This window comes from Mauremys reevesii, linkage group 2 (genome assembly GCF_016161935.1).
Source record: "Mauremys reevesii isolate NIE-2019 linkage group 2, ASM1616193v1, whole genome shotgun sequence".
NCBI classification, from domain to species: Eukaryota; Metazoa; Chordata; order Testudines; family Geoemydidae; genus Mauremys; species Mauremys reevesii.
This window is the reverse complement of record NC_052624.1, coordinates 265,680,338-265,702,507: the sequence shown is the minus strand read 5'-3', so window position 1 is coordinate 265,702,507 and position 22,170 is coordinate 265,680,338. Positions and strand designations below refer to the sequence as shown.

General features: G+C 46.5%; 1 protein-coding gene across 1 annotated transcript; it reads left to right on the top strand.

Moving 5' to 3' along the window:
• Positions 1-5,187: 5,187 nt before the first annotated feature.
• Positions 5,188-21,677, top strand: C2H8orf76 (chromosome 2 C8orf76 homolog). The gene is made up of 6 exons (XM_039524351.1): positions 5,188-5,681; positions 15,322-15,417; positions 16,044-16,187; positions 16,982-17,508; positions 19,365-19,497; positions 21,349-21,677. Exons 1-6 carry the CDS (start codon positions 5,421-5,423, stop codon positions 21,505-21,507), a joined length of 1,320 nt encoding a protein of 439 aa, XP_039380285.1. The 5' UTR covers positions 5,188-5,420; the 3' UTR covers positions 21,508-21,677.
• The last annotated feature ends 493 nt before the right edge of the window (positions 21,678-22,170 follow it).

The window sequence follows — 22,170 nt, the reverse complement described above, 5'->3', positions numbered from 1 at the left end:
CTCTCTGAAACCCTAGAAGCTGCGCCTTTACCTTCTGTAACCTCAGCGCAAGTCGCCGAATTAGTTGCCCTCACCCATGCCTGCTTTTTGGCGGAGGGACGCTCCGCCACCATTTACACTGACTCCCGCTATGCTTTTGGGGTTGTACATGACTTTGGCACCCTCTGGCAAGCTCAGGGTTTCCTTACCTCCGCCGGTACCCCCATTAAAAACGGCCCCTACATTGCTGCTCTCCTGTATGCAGTTTTACTTCCCTCTGCCCTAGCTATTGTTAAGTGCCCTGGCCACTTGACGGCGGATACTGATGTTGCTAAGGGTAACGCATTTGCTGATGCCTCTGCTAAACATGCTGCTGCCATAGAACCTTCCCCAGATGCATTTCTAGGTTCTCTTTCTGTTTCTATACCACCGTCGTCCCTCACTGACCTCACCCTGCTCCAGGATTCTGCCCCAGAAGCCGAAAAAGACTCCTGGGTTGCCCAGGGTTGCTCTCTGCATCCTGATTCCCTTTGGCGTTCACCTACTGGTGCCTCTGTGGCCCCTTTTCACTCTACCCGTCTCTGGCCGCCCTGCTACACGGTGTTTCGCATGTCGGAAAGGAGGGGATGGTCTCTGCTGTAACTAAGGCGGGATGGTGGGCCCCCCATTTCAGCTCTTTTGCAGCCTGCCACTGTGCCGCCTGTACCACTTGCCAAAGCCACAATATTGGTAAATCTGTAAAAGTGGCTCAGGGATTCCGGGGCCTGCCCCAAGCACCCTTCTTGCATTGGCAACTTGATTTTGTACAAATGCCCAAGTGCCAACGATATGAATTCATTTTGGTTATGGTATGTTTATTTTCTGGTTGGATCAAAGCCTTTCCTTGTCACAAGGCTGACTCACTGTCTGTTGCTAAATGTTTGTTAAATCATATTATGCCTGCCAAGGGAATTCCTGCCACTCTGTCCAGTGACTGGGGTACACATTTTACTGGACAAATTGTTCAACACCTGGATCGTATATTACATATCACACACCTGCTGCACTGTCCCTACCACCCACAAAGTGCAGGTGCTGTGGAAAGGCGAAATGGTGTACTTAAGAATAAGCTTGCTAAAATTTGTGACTCCACAGGGTTAAGCTGGCCAGCAGCTTTACCACTAGCCCTTATGGAAATGCGATCCACTCCATCCCAAAGGCATAAACTGAGTCCCTTTGAAATTGTTATGGGACGCCCTATGCGAGCTGTGGCTATCATTACTCCAGTCCCAGACTTGAACTTGACTCACAGTACGCTCCTTCAATACTGCAAGGGATTAATGCAAGCTGTAAGTCACTTCCATTCACAGGTTCGAGCCGCCTGGCCGACGGAACCCACCTCCGATGCTTGCCACAACCTTGAGCCAGGTGACTGGGTCTACGTACGGCACCATCATCGAAAACACGCCTTGGAACCCCGGTGGAAGGGTCCTCATCAGGTGCTGCTTACTACCCAGACGGCTGTTAAACTATCTGGCATCGCAGCGTGGATACATGCTTCACAGTGTAAGAAGACACCCTCCCCGGTGAACCAATCATCACCTCAGAACCGCGCAGAGTCAATTTTGACTCCAGAAGAAGACGTAGAGGAATAGCCTGCAATACCTTACAATCTACGCTCTCGTAAGGGTTGCCAGAAGCAGATGACAACCTAAAGCAAGGCCCACCAAAAGAAGCAGTAGTGAGCCTAGCGCCTGCTGCCTGGTGGATGTAAAACCGTGACTGTGGTTCCCTCAGTTGAGGTTGTCAGAACCAGAAGGGCCTTGCCTCCAACATGCGCCTCTGGTGGCGCCTGTTCCTCGGCTGCTGGTATCTTAAGGTCTGGGGAGCCCACAATGACAATTCTTTTATCCAGCAGCAAGTGTGGATAGCTCAGACCCTTAATATTTCTAAATGCTGGGTCTGCAGCCACATCCCAGCCCACTCTCAAACTGATGTTCCTGTCCTGGCTATCCCACTCAATTCCCCAGACCTCACTGGAGGACCTCGTCCGTTTAACAAAACATGGAACAGCAATGACACTTGGGAAGCAGTGGGAATAAGTGTATCTAAATGGATAAGTGTGGTGGAGGGAAAGGGTCACTGGTGTTGGGTGTGTAATGGGACAGGGCTGGATCTGGGGAAAAGCCGTTGCCTTCAGCATATCGTGGCCAATGGTGTATGGGATTATTCAAACAAAACTAAAGAGTGGCGGGCCGGGTATGGGGATATGAATTTTTTCTCGACCTGGGATCAAACAGAAAAATCAATCTCATGTTCCCCCTACAGTAATCTTAGTAAAAATAATACAATCTTTCAATGCCATACAAACACTACCACTCCTCGTAAGGAGAATTACCCTGTGCCCTTTGGAGGATATTACTCCTCATTTGCAGACACATAAGTAACAAATGGATGCAATCGACCCTTCCCGGCCTTAATAGGCCATCATTGGGTTTGTGGAACCAAAGCTTATACTGCATTACCAGGTAACTGGTCAGGTATCTGTTATCCCGCCCAACTCTTCCCACAATTCCGAGTGCTAGGGTCCTTCCCATGAGAACGCCTCCGTAATTTCAGGCGAAAAAGAAGGGACTTACCAGATGCCCAATGGTATATAAAAAACATAAGCCCCTTAACCTAGGAAGATGCCATTGGCGGTTCCCTTATCCCACTTGGGGGAGTAATACACCATGCAAAAAGGCTCCTGAGGTTACAAGCAGTAGTTGAAATAATGGCAAATGAAACCGGAGAGAGTTTAAAAACCCTGGCCAAAGAAACAGGGGCGATCCGACAGGTGGCCCTCTAAAACTGTCAGGCATTGGACATAGTGCTGGCGGCCAAAGGTGGGACCTGTGCTCTCATTGGAAAAGAATGTTGTGTGTTTATACCTGACAATACCAATGAGGTAATAGATCGCGCTAGCCACTTAGAACAAATCGCATATCTTCCCCATGAAGAGCCGAGTTCTTTATGGAAGTGGCTAAGTAACCTGTTCAATTTCTCTGGCATAGGAAACTGGTTGTTTCAGGGAGCCCTGACTATCCTGTTTGGAATCCTAGTGATTTTTGTATGTTTTCAGTTAATCTCCTGTTGTATCCAGAATTGTGTAAAATATGCCACCCAGGTGACTGCCCCAAAACAGAGTGCTAATATGATTATTTTGAATATCACTGATGAACAAAAAGATAAAGAACGGTTAATATGTGGAACCCAGTCCATTGTTGGTCATGGCGAAGCGTGACCAAAAGGAGGGATTGTTAAAGTAGAATGAATTATATTGTAAAATAGATAGGATTAAAGAAATGCTGTCTGTACCTTTAAGCAAAATTGCTGGAATGCTGCAGTCCAGGTGTCAGGAATACAGACATTAACATAGAACAATTGCAGCATTTAAGGGCAATTGGTGAAGTATTAGCCTTAAATCGATAAAAGTTAGTAAGGAAGTAGGATATGCATGCTGTGCCCCAGATGAATTTTACTGTTTTGTTCTCTTTGTCCCTTTGTTTAATTCCTGCTCTTTTATCTGTATAAATAAGACTGTTTGGGTCTTGCATGGCCACTCACATTATCTGGGTGTTATTGGCAGAGCACTGTGCTAATAAAACAGAGTGGTCTGACAAATTGTGAGTCTTGATTCTAACTTTGACAACAGGTTTGCATTTGCTGTAGATCTGTTTGTAACAGCAGCCATTTGGTTGCTCCCACTGCAGTTACCAGACAGTGACCATTATAACCCCTTCTTCACAAACTTAGAAATTCAATTAGGAAATGCCCACATGTAGAGCTGGATGCAAATCCTTTCCCATTTCCCTGATGCCTGTGCACTAAGGCAGTGGTTCTCAGTCAGGGGTCTAGGGCCCCTTGGGGGCCTCAAACAGGTTTCAGGGGGTCCACCAAGCAGAGCCAGTGTTAGACTCACTGAGACCCAGGGGAGAAAGCTGAAGTCCTGCTGCATGGCGCTGAATCCTGGGGATCTGAGCCCTGCCACCAGGGGCTGAAGCCAAAGCAACTTAGCTCTGTGGAGGCCCCTGGGACTTGGGCCTGCAGGCAACTGCAGTACTTGCTACCCACTAACATGGGCCCTGGCTTCTATAAGCAGAAAACCAGCTGTTGTGGCACAGGTGGGCTGTGGAGTTTTTATAGCACAGGGGGCTCAGAAAGAAGAAGTTTGAGAACCCCTGCACTATGGTAAAGTCCTCTCCCTATCTGTGCACATGGTGATAGGCGGGTTCCCTAATCATAGAAGATTAGGGTTGGAAGAGACCTCAGGAGGTCATCTAGTCCAACCTCCTGCTCAAAGCAGGACCAAACCCAACTAAATCATCCCAGCCAGGGCTTTGTCAAGCCTGACCTTAAAAACCTCTAAGGAGGGAGATTCCACCACTACCTCCCTAGGTAACCCATTCCACTACTTCACCACCCTCCTAGTGAAATAATTTTTCCTAATATCCAATCTAGACCTCCCCCAACTTGAGACCGTTACTCCTTGTTCTGTCATCTGCCACCATTGAGAACAGCCAAGCTCCATCTTCTTTGGAACCCCCATCTTCAGGTAGTTGAAAGCTGATATCAAATCCCCCCTCACTCATCTCTTCTGTAGACTAAACAACCCCAGTTCCCTCAGTGTCTCCTCATAAGTCATGTGCTCCAGCCCCCTAATCATTTTCGTTGCCCTCCGCTGGACTCTCTCCAATTTGTTCATATCCTTTCTGTAGTGGTTTTTTTTCCAAAACTGGACACAATACTCCAGATATGGCCTCACCTGTGCTAAATAGAGGGGAATAATCACTTCCTTCGATCTGCTGGGAACGCTCCTACTAATGCAATGCTCCTACTAATCTTGGATGCTGGTGGCTGATGCTAATACAAATATTAACCTTACCGGCAGGGGATAAAAGAGAAAATGGTGCGAGGCCCACGTGCCTCTGAGCGCGGTTCCTAGTCTGCCTGTGACCCATGCGTGGCCACAGAGACCCCGTGGGCCATACACGGCCCATACGCCGCCCTGGCAAAGCCTCAGACTACAGCTCCCAGCATGCAATGGGGCATGGAAAGGGCTACCGTTCCCAGGATACAGAGCATTGCATGCTGGGAGTGGTAGTCTCCGCGTCCGACACCCCCCATTGGCAGAGGAAGGTGTGGTGCATGCCGGGAGCTGCAGGCCCTGGGGCGCAGTGCCTGACCCAGTGCCCTCAGACTGCTCCGTTCCCACCAGCCTCTCGGCTCCCCCCCCCGATGCCAGCGTCGCCGCTGGAGCGCCCTGCCCGAATCCGAGATGGCTACCGCAAGCCCGGGGTGGCACTCTAGCTGCCGCCAGTGCCTCTCTATGGCCAGGGCGGGACTCTCTAGCCAAGTCCTCCTTGATTTTTGCCCGACACCCCATCAGGGGAGGCCTTCCAGCCGCGGCTCCGCGCTTCTCTATGGTCCCCGTGGGGGAGCCCGCGAGCCGGGCGCCGCGCCGCCTTCTGGCCAGGCGCTGCCGGGGACGCTCTAGCCAGGGCTTTAGCCGCTCCCGGCCGGGGGGCGCTCTAGCCGGAGACTCTGTGGCCAGGGAGGCGATGGAGCTGGCGCTGGGGCTCGGGCTCGGGTTCGAGTTCGAGGATTCGGTGTTCGCCCAGAGCAGGGACAGGGGCCGGGGCGGCGGCTGCGCGGCCTACACCGCCAAGCGCTGCGAGCCTCAGGTGAGGGGCGGCGGCTCGCGGGAGCCCCCGGGCCGGGCCCACGGGGAGCTGGGAGACTGGGCAGGGCGGGCTGGGCTGGGTTGGGGGGCACTGGGTTGGGCTGACTGTTAGGGGGCTGAGGGACACCGTTGTGTGGGCAGTGGGGGTGGGGCTGGGGGGCACAGTTAGGGGGCTGCGGGGAGTGGGAGTTGGGCTGGGGGGCACTTTTTAGGGGGCTGGGGGAGTGGGAGTTGGGCTGGGGGCACTGTTGGGGGCTGAGGGACACTTGTGTGGGCAGTGGGAGTTGGGCTGGGGGCACTGTTGGGGGCTGAGGACACTTGTGTGGGCAGTGGGAGTTGGGCTGGGGGCTGGGGAGTGGGAGTTGGGCTGGGGGCACCTTTGGGGGCTGGGGAGTGGGAGTTGGGCTGGGGGGCACTGTTAGGGGGCTGGGGGCACTGTTGTATGGACAGTGAGGGTTGGGCTGGGGAGCACTATTGTATGGGCAGTGGGGGGCCATGTTATGGTTGCTGCCTGTCGGGTTTACCCAGACAGTCAAGTTTTTAGCTTCTGTGACCGGGTGCCATTTAGGGAAAGTCCAGTGGAATACGGGACCTGGCAGTGTCCAGTCAGATGTATTGACTGGACACCAACAGTCAGATTACCGCAGGGCAGGGGGAGGCACCAGATCCAGGGCCGGCTTTAGGAAGTGCGGGGCCCAATTCGAACAGTTTTGACGGGGCCCCGGCAGGGATGACTAAAAAAAAAAAAAACCACAAAAAAAACACCCCTTTCATTTCTTCCATGTATTATTTACTTTCCATGACTATATACATAATAACAAAATTATATATTACATACATTACATCATATATTATAAATATCAATATTTATCGTACACCTCACCTATGTTTTTAAAACTTTATCTTCCTCGCTTTTTGTCTGACAAAATCTTTCAGTAAATTGCCTAACTCTAAGCTCTTCATTACTTCGCATTCAATTGACATGATTGCCAAATTGTTTAATCGGTCTTCCTGCATTGTTGATCGCAGATATATTTTAATTAGATTTAGCTTCGAGAAACTCCTCTCTCCTGAGTCTACAGTTACTGGAATAGTCAGGAAGATTCGAATTGCTATAAATAAATTTGGGAATCCTGTTGATCGGTTATTATATGCAAGAAATTGAAGGATTTTTAGGGGGTTTGTACAATCAGATGAAATAATTGGCTTTAATGCTTCCAGTTCTTCACAAAGCATGTAGCCATTTATGTCAACTGATTTTACAGTTGAAACTTGTTCGTTTTCCTGCACTAGTTTCACATCTGTCAATGCAAGTTCCAGATCTGCAGCAGCTTTTCGTATGGTGTCCTTGGGAAGATTTTTGAATTTGCATAAAAATCCAAATAAACTCTCATGCTTTTGTAACTGTTCAAACCTTGGTTCAAGTGACTGTAAAGCTTTGTCTAACACTTGATTGAAGCACTGCACTCTGTAAGCTTCTTTTGGATCAGAAAAAGGCTCGTCTGCAGACTCGTACTCAAACTGTTTTTTTCGTTTGTGCAAACGTTTAGTCTGGAATACTGGAGTCACATCTAGATCTTTGGCAAGTTCATTGGCACCAGTTAACACTTCTTGAAAACCCTTCTCTCTGTACATTTTTAACCAGTTACAAAGCTTTTCAAATGAAGAAATTCCTGCAGAAATATCCATTGTATCACTCTGCAGCTCTTTGCTCACAAAATTCACTTGAAAAAGTAAATCATGCCAGAAAACTAGCGAAACCAAAAACTTATAATCCCTTATTTGAAAAGCCAGCGATTTAGCTTCATGTTTTGCTTGAGAATCATCAGTTGTTTCTTCTACCTCTACAAGTGCATCATAAAACTCCCCTGCTTGGTACCGCAGAGCTTTGACACTTTGCATTCTACATTCCCATCGTGTTTCGCAAAGAGGCTTTACCGAAAGGCCAGTAACATGTTTTCTAAAAATAGTCCATCTTTTAGTAGATGCAGAAAAAAGGGCATAAATACACTGCAAGGCTCCAAAGAAACTCATCGCATCTGGACATGTTTTGGCCATGTCTCCCAAAATGAGATTATAGTTGTGACATGCACATGGTGTAAAAAAAGCTCTTGGGTTTGTTTTCAAAAGTCGTGCTTGTACACCTGATATGTTTCCCTTCATATTTGCACCGTTGTCATAGCCTTGCCCACGGATATTTGCAACGTCCAATCCCAGGTCTTTGAGTTCACTTAAAAGGATATTGTACAAATATTCACCTGTGCTGCTTTCTACTACTATGAACTTAATGAAATGTTCATATACTCCTGCTGGAATACTTGGTGATACACCATCAGCCACATATCTAATTGTCAATGACATTTGTTCTTGGTGACTAATGTCAGAAGTGCAGTCGAGTATAATAGTAAAATATTTAGCAGCCTTAATTCGAGCTATTATTTCACGTTTAACAGCATTCCCTACAATGCTAATAAGTTCATTTTGAATGTTTTTTCCTAAATAATGGTCATGTATTTCTTCGGTCTTGATTCTTCGTAAATGTTCCTGTATCACTGGGTCAAACTTTCCCAGTAATTCAATAACTCCAAGAAAATTTCCATTGTGTGATGTTCCCAGCCGTTCATCAGACCCACAAAATGATAAGTTTCGTTCTGCTAGCAACTGAACGACAGCAACTAGTCTCTCAAAAACTTGATACCAGAGTTTTGCTTCTTTGTCAATAAGTTTTTGTTGTATTGAGTCAATGGTTTTTTCAGCAGATAACCTTTGCTGAAGGTCGCAGCAACTAAGCATAGCTTGTAAATGTCCTTTTGAGTTTTCGTGCTCGGACAATCTTGTATGAATATTAGACCAGTCATTAAAACCATTAGATGCTAATGAACTTGTCACATTATTGCACAAAATCTTACAGTAATAACAAAAGATCTTGTCAGCTGACACTGAGTATATCACCCATGGACGAGGTACAATTTCACCATTTGAAAGTTTCCTTTTGCAGTGAAACTTTGAAAAGTGTTTCCCAATCTTATTTTTAGGGAAATCTTCTACAATAATTTTAGGCGGCCCTTGTTTTACTAAATACTCCCTGATACGCTGGCTAATGTATTCTGGCCAAGTTGCAGGATCATCAGATATTTCCATCTGGTCAGCAGAGTTGAAGTTGCCTTTCTGCTCTGGATCTAAACCACTCACATCTTTATTATCAGAAAAGCATTCTTGACCCTCAGTACCTTCAGCATCAGTTACAGCCCTTTTGTAGTCTTCTCTTCACCGTGACTGGCTTGAGTGTCTTCTTCAGACTGATTTGGCTCTTCAAATTCTTTGTCACTGCTGTCGTTCTCTGTCTGTGTTGTATGTTCTACTGGAGAATTTTCAACCATATCTGCGTCTTCACTGAGCTCTTCTGGCTCAACAGTAGAATCAGGTCTGCTAAAATACTTGCTTAAAGCATCCTTTTGCTTCTGTCTTTCAACTGCCTTTGCCTTGTATATGGCTCTTTTCTTACTTCCACTTGGGTACTTTCTACCAATATCTCTTGATCTCTTGCCCATATTGATAGAAGTCACCACATTCTAAAGGAATATTAATTATAGATTTTCACTTTCATATTAGGAAAATAATTTGTTTTGATAGTTGTACAACTGATTTTATTCAATAATGTCTATTTTATGCCCCCTGCTTCCCCCCAGCACCGCCCGACCCCGTGGAAACACTGCCCCCCCCCAGCGCCGCCCACTCCGCAGAAACAAACCCTCCTTCCTCAGCGCCACCCCGTTGAAACAGCTATGGGCCAAAGAGGAAGGTTTGGAGAGGGGGGGGAGAAACGGCACACATAGGCAAAAAGAAGTATTCCATTCTATGCATCTGAAGAAGTGGGCAGTAGCCCATGAAAGCTTATGTTGAAATAAATGTGTTAGTCTCTAAGGTGCCACAATTACTCCTGTTCTTTTTGCGGATACAGACTAACATGGCTGCTACTCTGAAACCTGGCACACATAGGGTGACCAGATCACAGCAGTAAAATAGGACTCGCCCCCTCCCCGCTCAGCCCCACCATCACACCCCTCCTCACCCCCTAGTCCCCCACTGACTTGCTGCATCCCTCCTAGTCAGTCCCCCACCCACCACTCGCCACCTTTCACTTTCTCCCTCCCCTGCCAGAAACCCCCAGGCCTGCCCCTAGAACCCCTGCTGGCTCAGTGCTCGCCTCTTTGCCCACCTGCCGCTTGCCCCCCTGCTTGCCCCCAACTTGCCACTGCACCCCCCCCCCCGAGTATAAAGCCTCATTCAAAGACCATGGGGTCACTATATTACTGCACACAGCAGTCAATCAATGCAGTTGTAGATAAATCTCTGCATTATGCATTTTTGTATAACTTTTACATGACTTTGTATTGAACCTTAGTAATATGTTATAGCGGGCCCCTAAGGTAGCATAAAGGTAAAAGAAAAATGTCTTTTTGCTAGAAAAAGATCTTCCCTCCACTTTGTAATCAATTGCCCCATTGACTGAATGAGGTGTGAATGAGGAAGGTGTGGAAGGCAGCACCTCCAGACAGCTGCAAATCTTGGAGAGGGGCTGGGAGCCAGACCAAGGAGCTTTGCCCAGAGCTGAGTGGGACAGAGTTTGGGTGCTGGGTGCAGGCTCCGGGTGTGACGAAGTGGGACTGGTCTTACTGGGGGTTGGGTACAGATCCTAAGTTTCTAGCAGCAAAAGGCCATGCAACCAAATGCCTGACGTTCTGTCGCCTAGCAACGGATGGCCGGGCCCCTCCCTGCAAAGGTGCATCTAAAGGTGTTGGAGACAAAGGAGTCAGGTGACCTCCTGGCCCGGGAAAGAAGCGGAGGAGAGAGGAGGCGCCGGAGGGGGTTAGGCAGACGGGAGTTGGCTGGGGATAGAGGGGAAGCAGGGAGAAAGGGCTCTGATCCCCGAGGGGGGGGAGCTGTAAGGCCCCAAAATGGACCTAACCAGGGGGATCCGGTTATCTGTGCCTGCAAGACCTGTGTTGGACTGTGTTCCTGTCGTCTAAATAAACCTTCTGCTTTACTGGCTGGCTGAGAGTCCTGGTGAATCGGCAGGGAGTCTGGGGGTGCAGGGCCTAACTCCCCCACACTTCGTGACACCGGGCTGGGGCACGGGGTGGGGTGCAGGAAGGGTGGAGGGGTGCAGGCTCTGGGAGGGAGTGCGGAGGGGTGGGTGTAGGCTTTGGGACAGAGTTTGGGGGCTGGAGGGTGGTGTTGGGGGGAAGGGACTGCCATGTGGCTTCCTTCCTCCCCTGTTGCCCCTCACCATAGCCTCAGTGGGGGATGGAGCTGCCCCTTGCCCAGTGTTTGCAGGAGTGGTGACTGGGGGGAAACCCAGTCAAACTCTGGTTTGACTCTTTCGCTGATGGGTCACTTAAACCCCTTACAAACTCCTTCCTGCCTCTCTCACTCCCCTTTTCTACTGGGCTTGTTTGGCCTTTTCAGTGGAGCCAGATGAAAACCACAAACCCCAGTGAGAGCAACAGGCTGGAAGACTAGACTGAACCCACCACCCAGCCTAGTCCATCCCAGAGCCCAGGACTGAGGGCAAATGTCCCCCCACCCCCAGGCCACCTGCTTCCACTCCTGGCCTCTCCCAGCGCTGCCAATGATTCTGTGTGGCTGCATCGGGTGGGATTTCAAGCGGACCCCTCAACCCCCCGCTAAATTCACCCCTGTTTTGTGACCACTCTGCACCAAGAGCACCTACCTTCCCTGCCCTAAAGCTGCTGGATGGCTAGAAAGCTGAGCTGGGCATTTGATTGATCTAGAATATTATCATACCCCCCCGCAAACCTTAATATCCACAAAGCTTTGGGGGGGGGCTATTCCCCCCCAAGCCGGTCTATTTCATTGTTGCAGGGCAAATGAAGGAGCCATGGTTTAATGGAAATATTCAGCCCCTACAGCGGTCTTGCAGCAGGGAAAGCAGAGTTGATGGGAAGGGAACAGGTTTGGATAGGAGCCCCTGTCCTCCTCCTTTGCAAATAATTTGGAGAGGGGAATTTGATCACTCAGTGCCTCAGTTTCCCCTCTTGCGGGGGGGGGGAGATAAAAGTCTCAGCCTGCCCTGTTGCAGACCTTTCGCATTCTCCCCTCTTGATGTATTTGATTTCCCCCTCCAAACCTCCCTCTCTCTCACCTGGAGTTCACAGCACTAAGTACTGGCTCGGAGCTTTTCCCCTGGGTTACAGAATCCCAAAACTTTAGTTTTGAAACAGACACAGGCAGTCACAAACTCACCCTCAGACACCAACACCACGAAAACAACCCAATATTACAAACCCTGGGGGAATCACAGGGTCAAACACTCACCGTTGGAAGCCCCAACTGCTCAGGTTAGTGAGGTCCACTGCAGAGATTCCTGTCTGCCACAGACCAGAAGCTCCCTTGGCGTCTCCTCCAGGTGAGTGCTGGGGGTGGGGGTGGGGGTGGAGGAGGGGGAGGGGGAGGGGAAGGAAGGCACATGTGCCTTCTCCCCCCACCCCCGTCCTGCAAGTACAGCCAGGGCTGCCTCTGCCGGCCAGCGTCTCTCAGCGTCTCTCGTTGCCTAGCAACAGCTGCTGCTTCCGGGAGACGCAGAGTTTGCTTCCGGGAGAGACGCTGCCGGTGCGGGGGGGCCCCTTCAGGCGCGGGGCCCAATTCGGGGGAATCGGGCAAATCGGCCTAAGGCCGGCCCTGACCAGATCATTAACCAGCACCAGCTCCTTCTCAGCAGAGGGAGCCCATCTTAGGGGGAGGGATGCGGAGACGTCCAATGAGCAACACGATGGGGGTTTAGAGGAAGAGGTGGAGCAGGAGTAGGGCCTGCAGGGTCTGGTTAACAACAATTAGAAAGGTGGCAATTTTAAGGACTTCTTGTTGTACAGGCAGTGGGGGCTGGGGAGAAAGTGTTGGGAGGGTACTGTGTGTGGGCGGGGAGGCTGGGTCAAGTGAACTGTTGGGGGGCTGGATTGAGGGGCACTGTTGTGGGGGGACATTGTGGGGAGGGGCTGGGCCAGGGCACAGTTGAGGGGGGTGGGGTTCTTGCAGCACCTAGACTTAGGGTGACCAGATTACATGAACAAAATATTGGGACACATGGGGGCAGGTCCGGAGCGCCGCCGAAGCAAAAACAAACAAACAAAAAGCTGAGCCGGAGCGCCGCTGAAGCGGGACAAACGGCTGAATATCAGGACGGTCCCGATTTTATCGGGACGTTCGGTCACCCTGCCTAGTCTAAGTGAGAGCAGAATGGGGCCTGCAGTGTTCACCCATGTGCATTAGACCTGTATCCATTTTTTAGATTGTAAACTCTTTGGGGGTGGGGCTTTTTGTTCTGTGTTCGTACTGCACTTAGTTCTATGGGGTCCTGGTCCATGACTGAGGCTCCTATGGTAATACAAATAATAATCCATACAGTTTTTTATGGTGTCCAAATGGTAAAATGAGTGCTGATGGCAGATAGTCTTCTTTGGCTTGGAGAGTTGGCTCGGCTTTTTGTTTGTTCTTTTCAGTGTTTCTGAGTTTAGGTCATTTGTCTACTACTCTAACATAAATATATAGTGGCATGTACATTTAAAACACACACCCCTCCACCCACACCCTACCAAACCAATACTCTCCATTGAACACATCCTGAGGAAAGGATGAGAGAGAGAATGAACCACACGTGGCAAATGTTAGTTATTGTGCTTAAGGCACTACTGGAAGATGCTCAGATACTGTGGTGGTGAGAATGGTTTAAGAATCTGTCAAATAGAATAGTCATGCTGCTATGGCACTTTAGAAGGAGCAGAACTTTGTGAAAACTTTTTAGTGGCACGTCTCTAATCTTTCTTGGGGGTGGGGGGGAGTGAAAATGATTGGATGCAACATTAAAATTGAGAAAACCAAGAATGTGATTCAGGAAATTGAAGAGTTTAGATTTCTACTCTATTTGTTGACTGTACACTTCAGCCTGCCAGTACTTAAGGTATGCTATAAAACAGTGGTTCTTAACAAGGAATCTGGGGCCCCCTAGGCAGTTGCAAGCAGGTTTCAGGGGGGGTCCACCAAGCAGGGCCAGAATTAGATTCTGGGGCCTAGGGCAGAAAGGCGAAGACCACTGCCTGGGGCTGGAGCCCCGAGGCCTGCCACCAGGGGCTGAAGCTGAAGCCTGAACAATGTAGCTTTGCGGTGGCTCCTGTGGCATAGGGCTTCAAGCAATTGCCCTGCTTGCTATTCCCTAACACTGACCCTGGCTTTTGTATGCAGAAAAGCAGTTGTTTTGGCACTGGTGGGCCATGGAGTTTTTATTGCATGTTGGGATGGGGCTCAGAAAGAAATAGTTTGAGAACCTATAAAACTTATAAAATACGTTGGCTGTGTAACATACCTGAGATAAATTGATGTTGAAACAGCAACTTTTTAATTTACTTACTTTTTAGATGTCTGGTTCGCAATCTTAACTTTATAATACCATAAATGTTTGTAATTATAGCAGTATTATCTTTACCCATTATCAGAGGGGTAGCCGTGTTAGTCTGGATCTGTAGCAACAGCAAATCTGTGGCACCTTATAGGGAATAGACACGAGTTGCAGCATGAGCTCTTCGGATGGCAAGGATTGCATCCGAAGAAGTGGTATTCATGTTGCTTTTACCCATTATGGTGAACTTACTTGTTTGTGAGCTTGGTGTGTTAGCTTCTAAATCAGGGCTGGGCAAACGTTTTGGCCTGAGGGCACACCTGGAAATAGAAATTGAATGGTGGGCCATGAATGCTCACAAATTTGGGGTTGGGGTGTGGGCTCTGGTTGGGGGTGCGGGCTCTGGGGTGGTGCTGGGGATAAGGAGTTTGGGGTGAAGGAGGGTGCTCGGGTTGTTACCGAGGGGTTCAGAAAGGGGTGCAGGTTCTGGCTGGGGGTGCAGGCTCTGGGGATGAGAGGTTTAGGGTGCAGGAGGGTACTCCGGGCTGGGATTGAGGGGTTTGGAGAGCAGGAGGGAGTTCAAGGATGGGGCAGCGAGTTGGGATGTGGGGAGAGACTCAGGTGTGCAGGCTTCAACCAGCGCTTACCTCAAGCGGCTCCTGGAAGCAGTGGCATGTCCCTTCTCCAGCTCCTATGCAGAGGCACGGCCAGGCGGCTCTGCATGGTGCCCCATCTGCAGGCACCGGCCCTGCAGCTTCCATTGGAGCACCAGAGGGGGCCATTGGAGCGCGTAGGAGCCGGAGCAGTGCCATGTCACAGCTTCCGGGAGCCACGTGGAACGGCCCCTGGCTAGAGCACCGGAGCGGGGCCATGCTGCGGCTTCTGGGAGCTGCGTGGTGCGGCCCCTGACCCAGCACCCCAGCTGGAGCGCCAAAGCGGGGCAAGCCCCAGACCCTGCTCCCCAGCGGGAGCTCGTGGGCCAGCTTAAAATGGCTCACGGGCCAGATCCAGTCCATGGGCTGTAGTTTGCCCACCCCTGTTCTAAATATAATGGCTGCCCTGGCCCTCATGCTGTCTCCACTTACAAATCTACTGCTGTGTAGTCTCATCCTGAAATACTCTACTCAGTCCAGACGCTGGTAGTTGTTGTAAACTGCTTAATAGTCAAGTTGAAAATCATAACTTCAGTTTCCACAATCCATTTGAATATTTTCCTTTGTGTTTACAGTGGTTTTGTGAGGATGCAAACAGCGAGGATGATGTTGAAATTCTAACTGCCAAAAAATTCAGAGGTGATTTGGCGTACAGACAACAAGAGTTTCAGGTATTTTCATGGTTCCAGTACTTTCTGCGAAACAGGGATATAAGTCAGATTGAGGTCTTGGATAATTGAAGATTTCTGCATCAACAGCTTGAATGTTTATGTCCTGTAGTTGTTAAAGGGAACCTCAAGCAGATAATGCTCAAAACTTGAAATATAGCAGGTTCCACTTAAAACAGACTGGGTCCAAATGAAAAATGGTTTCTGTAATCAAATATATTTTGTAAGGCTTGACTTATCAGCTGAGTTATAGAACAGATTTCTCCAGATGTTTTCTGATACCCAATTTACATCAGTGATAGTTGAGATTGTTCACAAGTCTGAAGGCTTGGGCTTAACACTTGTTATATTCCTCATCCTTATTAATAATTATACATAATAAAGAAATTCACCATTTCCCTCCACACACACACCCTCCAAAAAACAGCTCATACCCATTTTTTCAAAGTACTTGGCAGGTCACCTTAAACAAAATAAGTTGTTAATTTCAAATTCCTATCCATTCAGATTATAGCTGTAATTATGGTGCATATTCAAGTTATAGCTTTTAATCTTTTTCTTTTACTTCTGCTTAGTCCTATATTCTGTTGCTTTTCATTTTAACTTTTATTTTTGCAAACATCTACTAGAAAGCCCTGTATGAGTACTCAAGCTGCTTGCTGCTGTTACCTTCCAGTAACGTTGCAATGAGAAGAGATGTCCAAGAGGGCCAGGCTCGGTGTTTAGCTCACCTAGGAAGGCACCAGGAGGCTCTGGATATTGCAGAAAAACTGGTTAGTTATGCAGTCCTTTCCCTCCAGCCCCCACAACACCTACACACCCACCCTACCATGATCAGTACTTCTTTTTTTTTTTTTTTACACATACTGTTTTCTGGAAAATTTTCTCCTATAAAATAACTCCTTTGTGAGCTCAGTGCAAAGAATGTTTGGTAAGGGAGAGTGATTGTCACTATCTATCTAAAAACACTTTGCCACAAAAGTGGTGGTGGTAATCTTAGAGAGGAGTAGAATCTTGCTCTACTGGCCATGATTAATGTAATTTAAGAAAGGGAGTAAATGAATAGTCCATACTTTTTCACCGTAAGTGGCACCCCCAGTTTGAACACCCCTCTTACTCCCAAGCATTTACTACCAACCCCTTCCACACAGCTCCAAAAATCTTACCCCGAGCAGAGTTCTGATCCTGTAAAAGGAGAAGTGCCAGAGACTCCATGAAGTCCACTAGGGATTTTGCTTTTGCTATTGTTTTATGCGGAAGGCACTCAGATACTGTGTCGATGAGTGGCAGTATAAAACTATTAAAAAGATTAAGTGATGATAAAATTCAAGGATGATACTGTCAGGTTGGGATAAGGCACCACTTAGGGGAGTGCATTCTTTGAATCTACTGTGGCTGATTGCACATAATTATATCAGATTATCTTAAAAATATTTAACAGAATTTGGATAATTAATTTTGGAAATCATAAGCGGAGGGAGGGATTGGTACATCACTGGAAAAATATCTTCCTGAATAATGACTGCGTCCATTCTACTGTGTTTAATCTGTCATAATTTGTTTCTAGAGAAATGGGGCAACTAACACAGATCATTTAACAACTGTCCTCAACCTGCAGTTTGCCATTTATTGTCGCCTGAAAAATATAGAGAAAAAGATCACATGCCTACAGCAACTGATTTCCTTACATCCTTTTAACCCATGGAACTGGAAGCTACTTGCTGAGGCTTATATGAGCTTTTTACAGACTCTGCCTCCATCATTCATTTCAGAAATGAAACATCTTCGATGCAAAGATTGTACTGCAAATGACCACGTTTTCCAAACCTCACCAGGACTGTTTGGAAAAGAAATGAACCGTCAATGTCACAAAACACTCAGCGGGAGACAAGACGTTTGGTCAACACTTTCTACAAAAACAACCAGAGACAACTCAGTATCTTACAGCGATAGCCACATGGTAGAGGGATCCCTCCGTATCACAGAAGAATGTGAAACACGGGACAAAATGAAACATGCTACCTTTGAATTCTGGGGACAGGAAGCATTGAAAGATGTTTGGATAAAGGCATGTGCCTCCTTTGTTAGAACAAGGTAACTAAATATATAATTAAAGGGTAACCTTAACTACCCTTAGTCCAAAAGGATTTTTTTTTAAATGTAGTATTCCTAAACCTTAATATCAAAATTTGACATTGTCAATTTAAATATTTCTTTCATTGTTGCAAACACACACACATTATACTATTGCAAGAGAACCAGAAAATAAAACTGACCAGTCTGATTTCACTGTGCAATCTGAGTTAAATGCAAAAAGCAAACCATGCTTGTGAATGGATGAAATGTAAACTAATTCAAATTTTTAAGTTCTTTGCCTTAATACTCTAAAGTGATGATATATATTCTCAACAGTCTTTTTAAAAATGATTTTATATGGAAAGTTTCCCATATTTACACTACTAATACTGTGTTATTTCAGTGGTAAGGCTGCTTTTAGTTTTGGAATTCATGGTACAGCAACAACTTGAGCAATGGAGAGGGATAGCTGACTTCCTTTCTGGTGATGCAGCCTGTCTTATTTGCTTGCAGCTTAGATAACTTAGAGAAAAATGAATTATTTTTATAATTCACCAGTTTGCACGATGGATGAGGTTGAAAATTAAATGAGTTCTGTGACAGTTGACTGAAGAGAAAAAACTGAATTGCATAACTGTTTCTCTTCTCCCTTTCTTCCCCCCACAACAAACAAAATCTGAAATGTGTGTGTGTGTGTATGTATATGTGTATATATATATATATGTATATGTATATATATATATATATATATATATATATATATAGTCTCTTGTCTGGCGAAAAAAATTCCCTGGAACCTAACCCTCCCCACCCCCTTACATTAATTCTTATGGGGAAATTGGATTCACTTAACGTCATTTTGCTTAAAGTCGCATTTTTCAGGAACATAACTACAACGTTAAGCGAGGAGTTACTGTATTAAAACTACATTCAAGGTAAAGATAAGCTGTGCATCATGTTTCATGCACAGAGTTCAGTATCATGTTTATAAACACTATAATTTTACTCTTTGTCCCAGTTTCTCCAAATGTTGTAGTTTATTTTTAGATATACACACATCTGCATATTAAATCTCTCCCTAGGTGAAATTCATCCTTTTGCCGAGTGCCAGCACAAGGCCTATGTCCAATGGAAGTCGCACTGCATTCTTAGGGTTTTCTGGGTTTAAGTGAGACATAAATGGTGCATGGGTCTTGACTGGCCCTCTACATGGGATGAATTTGTCCTTGGGAGAGATGTTCCTATGAATTTCACCCCCCAGCGAATAAGGTTCTGTACTAAAACTGTGGACTTTTTATAAAATCCCCACTTCAGAATGACACGGTGGGTGAAGTGTAATATCTTTTATTGAACTAACTTCTGCTTGTGAAAGAGCTTGTCTATAAATGCCCTAAAAGCATTATGCTGAGGCTTGCAGCACTTCCCCTGAAATGGATACATGTAGTTCTAAAATCTTTTACAACTGTGAGGACTGGTTTGTGTGGAAATGAGTATGAACTCGTGAGATTCTTCAGAATCTAAGGTGCCTTTTTGTCTTAAAACTGAAGTTTCTGTCTCTTCTGTTTACAGTGATATCTCTATATGCAGCAAGATGCTGCTTTCTTGTTAAGTCTGAAATCAGACACTGAGCACAGGATGTACTCTGAAGCTGGGTATCTCATATCAAATCATGGTGTATCCCGTATCATGGTGTTGAGCATAATATAACCTGCATGGATTACAGATTTCTCCTTTTTTTCTCTGCTTCCCTGGTTAAAAATCCCAAGAAAAACCGTTTGTTTAAAACAGTACTTTAAAAGTCTTGATTTTTGTGATGTCTTTTTAATATTTCTCTGAATTGGCTGCATATTTTCACTGAGACTTTCTACTTTCAGGCTTTTACTTCAGATTACACAATTGCAACAGTCATCCTTTGCTCTGGATCAGAATTTAAAGGTTCAACAGGAAACTGAAGACAAAGTAAAAGGTTTTGGTTTAAAGGAAGAATCCTTGTTATTGATTACTGAGGTGAGTGTACCATTTCATTGTGAAACAAGAGTTCATAAACACTGTCTTATATTGATCCACTTAGTCTGCGGAGATTTGTCTAATGGAAATGTTCCGGGGGATTGGGGAGGGGGCATTATGTAAGCACCGACTCTTCAGACTTACATTTGCAGGTACTCTGAAGAGGTGCATGTTGATTTGAGGTATTCTGTTATTACCTGCTTGTTTTTGCTTTGATTAGGATACAGGTTTCATTTTAAGAAAAATGTATGCAGGAGAGAAAATTATAAACATGCAGGAGAGAAAATTATAAACATGCAACAAACTGAGAACGCATGGAGTTTTATTAAACACTCCAATTTCTTATTAGTTTTTCAGAAAACCAAACTGAAACTTCCCTGCAATAATTATTTTAACAGTATTAATTTTTGTCGTCTTATTCTGTGTACTAGGTTCTACACTAGTTTTAGATGGTTCCGTAAGAGCGGGTATATATTCCATGTCTGAGCTCATAGAGATTACAAACATGTAGCCTCAAAGATAGATTTTGTGGTGTTGAGCTCAAGACACATTGAACTCAAGGAGAATCTCCTTTTGCTGTCACTAGTAGGGCTTTATACTTTTTATTTAATTACCCACTAAAAGGCAAGTCCATTGCAAGCTGACACATTAGAGCAGGACTGATTCCATCCATTAGAGGGCAGTAGTACGCAGATTATCTAGCACATTACAAAGAAATCTGGGACAGGAAATGACTCCGTTCTCATGCATTTCTTGGTATAATTCCCGACTTCCTGGAAAATCAGAATATTGCTGCTGCTGCCATGTGTGAATTACTTGAATTTATATTTGGCAGTGAGGTTTTTCACTTTCATCCTGTGAGCAAAAATACCAACATCAGAGCACAGCCAGGACCAACTGAGAGGAGTATTGCAGCTATGACACATGGGCCTTCAGTGTCCCATTCTTGTTGCACAATGCAGTAGGTGAACAGTTTGACCATGAGTTGGAAATTTTAGCTTGTAGAAAGATGAGGCCCTGAAATATAAACTCTTGTGTCAGAGGCCTAGTCTGAGACCTGAATCCTGGACCAAAGTACTTCCAGGCACTGCTAAGCAAAAGCTGGGCTGTGAGCCAGAGGAAGGCCTCACTCACAGAAATTGGCGAGAAGAGGGTTGTTAGAAGCAGGTGCATTTACACATCAGCGCTAATAAGAGGAACTTGTGCCAAGATGGCACCTGGACAGCCCGATACAAGGACACTCCATAAACATAACAAGGAACAGGCAGGTGCATCTTAAAGACAGGACAGCATAATGGATAGATCTGTTTGTCTGGAACAACATGATCAAAGGGGAGACAGCACCCTAATGAGCCAAGAGGCTGTACCTCAACATGTCAGTAGGGATCAGTAATCTGTCCTGTAACTGTATAAAAGTAGGTCCCGGAGTGCACATCTTTGTCCCGCCTAGGGGGCAGTGGAGTGTCCCGCCACTGACTGAGCTGTGTCCATTGCCAGGGGGCACATATTCATAGTATGTTCTGTAGAGTCTATAGGAAACTATTACTGTGCTTTGTTTAACAATAAACCTGGCTCGGGTTCCTTCGTACCTTACTAGAGTCTGTGATCTTTGGGGGTTCTCTCGGGGTCTGCTGTATCAGCTATCTGCGCAGAGCCGGCGCAGCACACAAAGAAAACACGCACTGTTATCATTGAACAAGAGCAGAGCACCACACCGGTAGCTACTGACAACATAGCTCGGTTGTATTATTAATGTTCTTAGATGTAAGTATGTTTACTGTAGAATGTATTATTTTCGCTGCTGGTAATTTTTCTGGGTTTTTTTCTTCCCCCTTTTTATTTCACCTGCAGGTGATGGGGGAGGATCTCATTCCAGAAAAACTGAAAGAGGATGGTCAGGGAGAGATAAAATGTGTAGGCCCTTCAGCACTGACATCCTTGGTAACTACATCAGCTATAGAATTTGAAGGCAAATGGTTCAAAAAGCTCCAAGACAGTTTGTCACTTTGACAGACAATTCTTCCCAGATATATATATATTCCAGCATAAGTAATTTACCGGCTATTGTTGTATTTATTTTTTTTATCTTCTCTACCTCTAATGATGATGGAATAACTTATGGAATAAAGTTCATATTAATTTAAAAATAAAGTAACGTGATTGTATGTCTTGTAAGAACATATATTGGCTGCATTTATAATCATCAGTCTCCTTGCATACTTGTTGGCTTTTTCTTTCTGTGCTACAGCATTTCCAATAGACGTAACAGATCCGGTTTTAAACTGGCCCACGGCAAAAGTGACATTCTCAGCCTTCAAAGGCATATTGCAACACTGAACATCACAAAGTTTTACTTTTTGGGCACACCTCACCTAGGATTTCTTTGCAGCTCTGAAGTCCTTAGGGGAATCTCACCGCAATATCTAGCCCAGGCCTGCACAACTCGTAAAGTGGTGAGGGCCACATTCCTCCAAAGAAAACAGCCGAGGGCCGAAACCTCCCGGCCCCGCAGAAACACCTGCCCCCAGGGCCGTCCAGCCCTGCAGAAACAAACCCTCCTTCCCCAGCAGGGCCGCCCAGAGAATTCCGGGGGCCCGGGGTCTTCGGCGGCGGGGGGCCCCCGCTCAGGGGCGGCTCTAGACCCCAGCGCGCCAAGCAGGCGCGTGGGGCGGC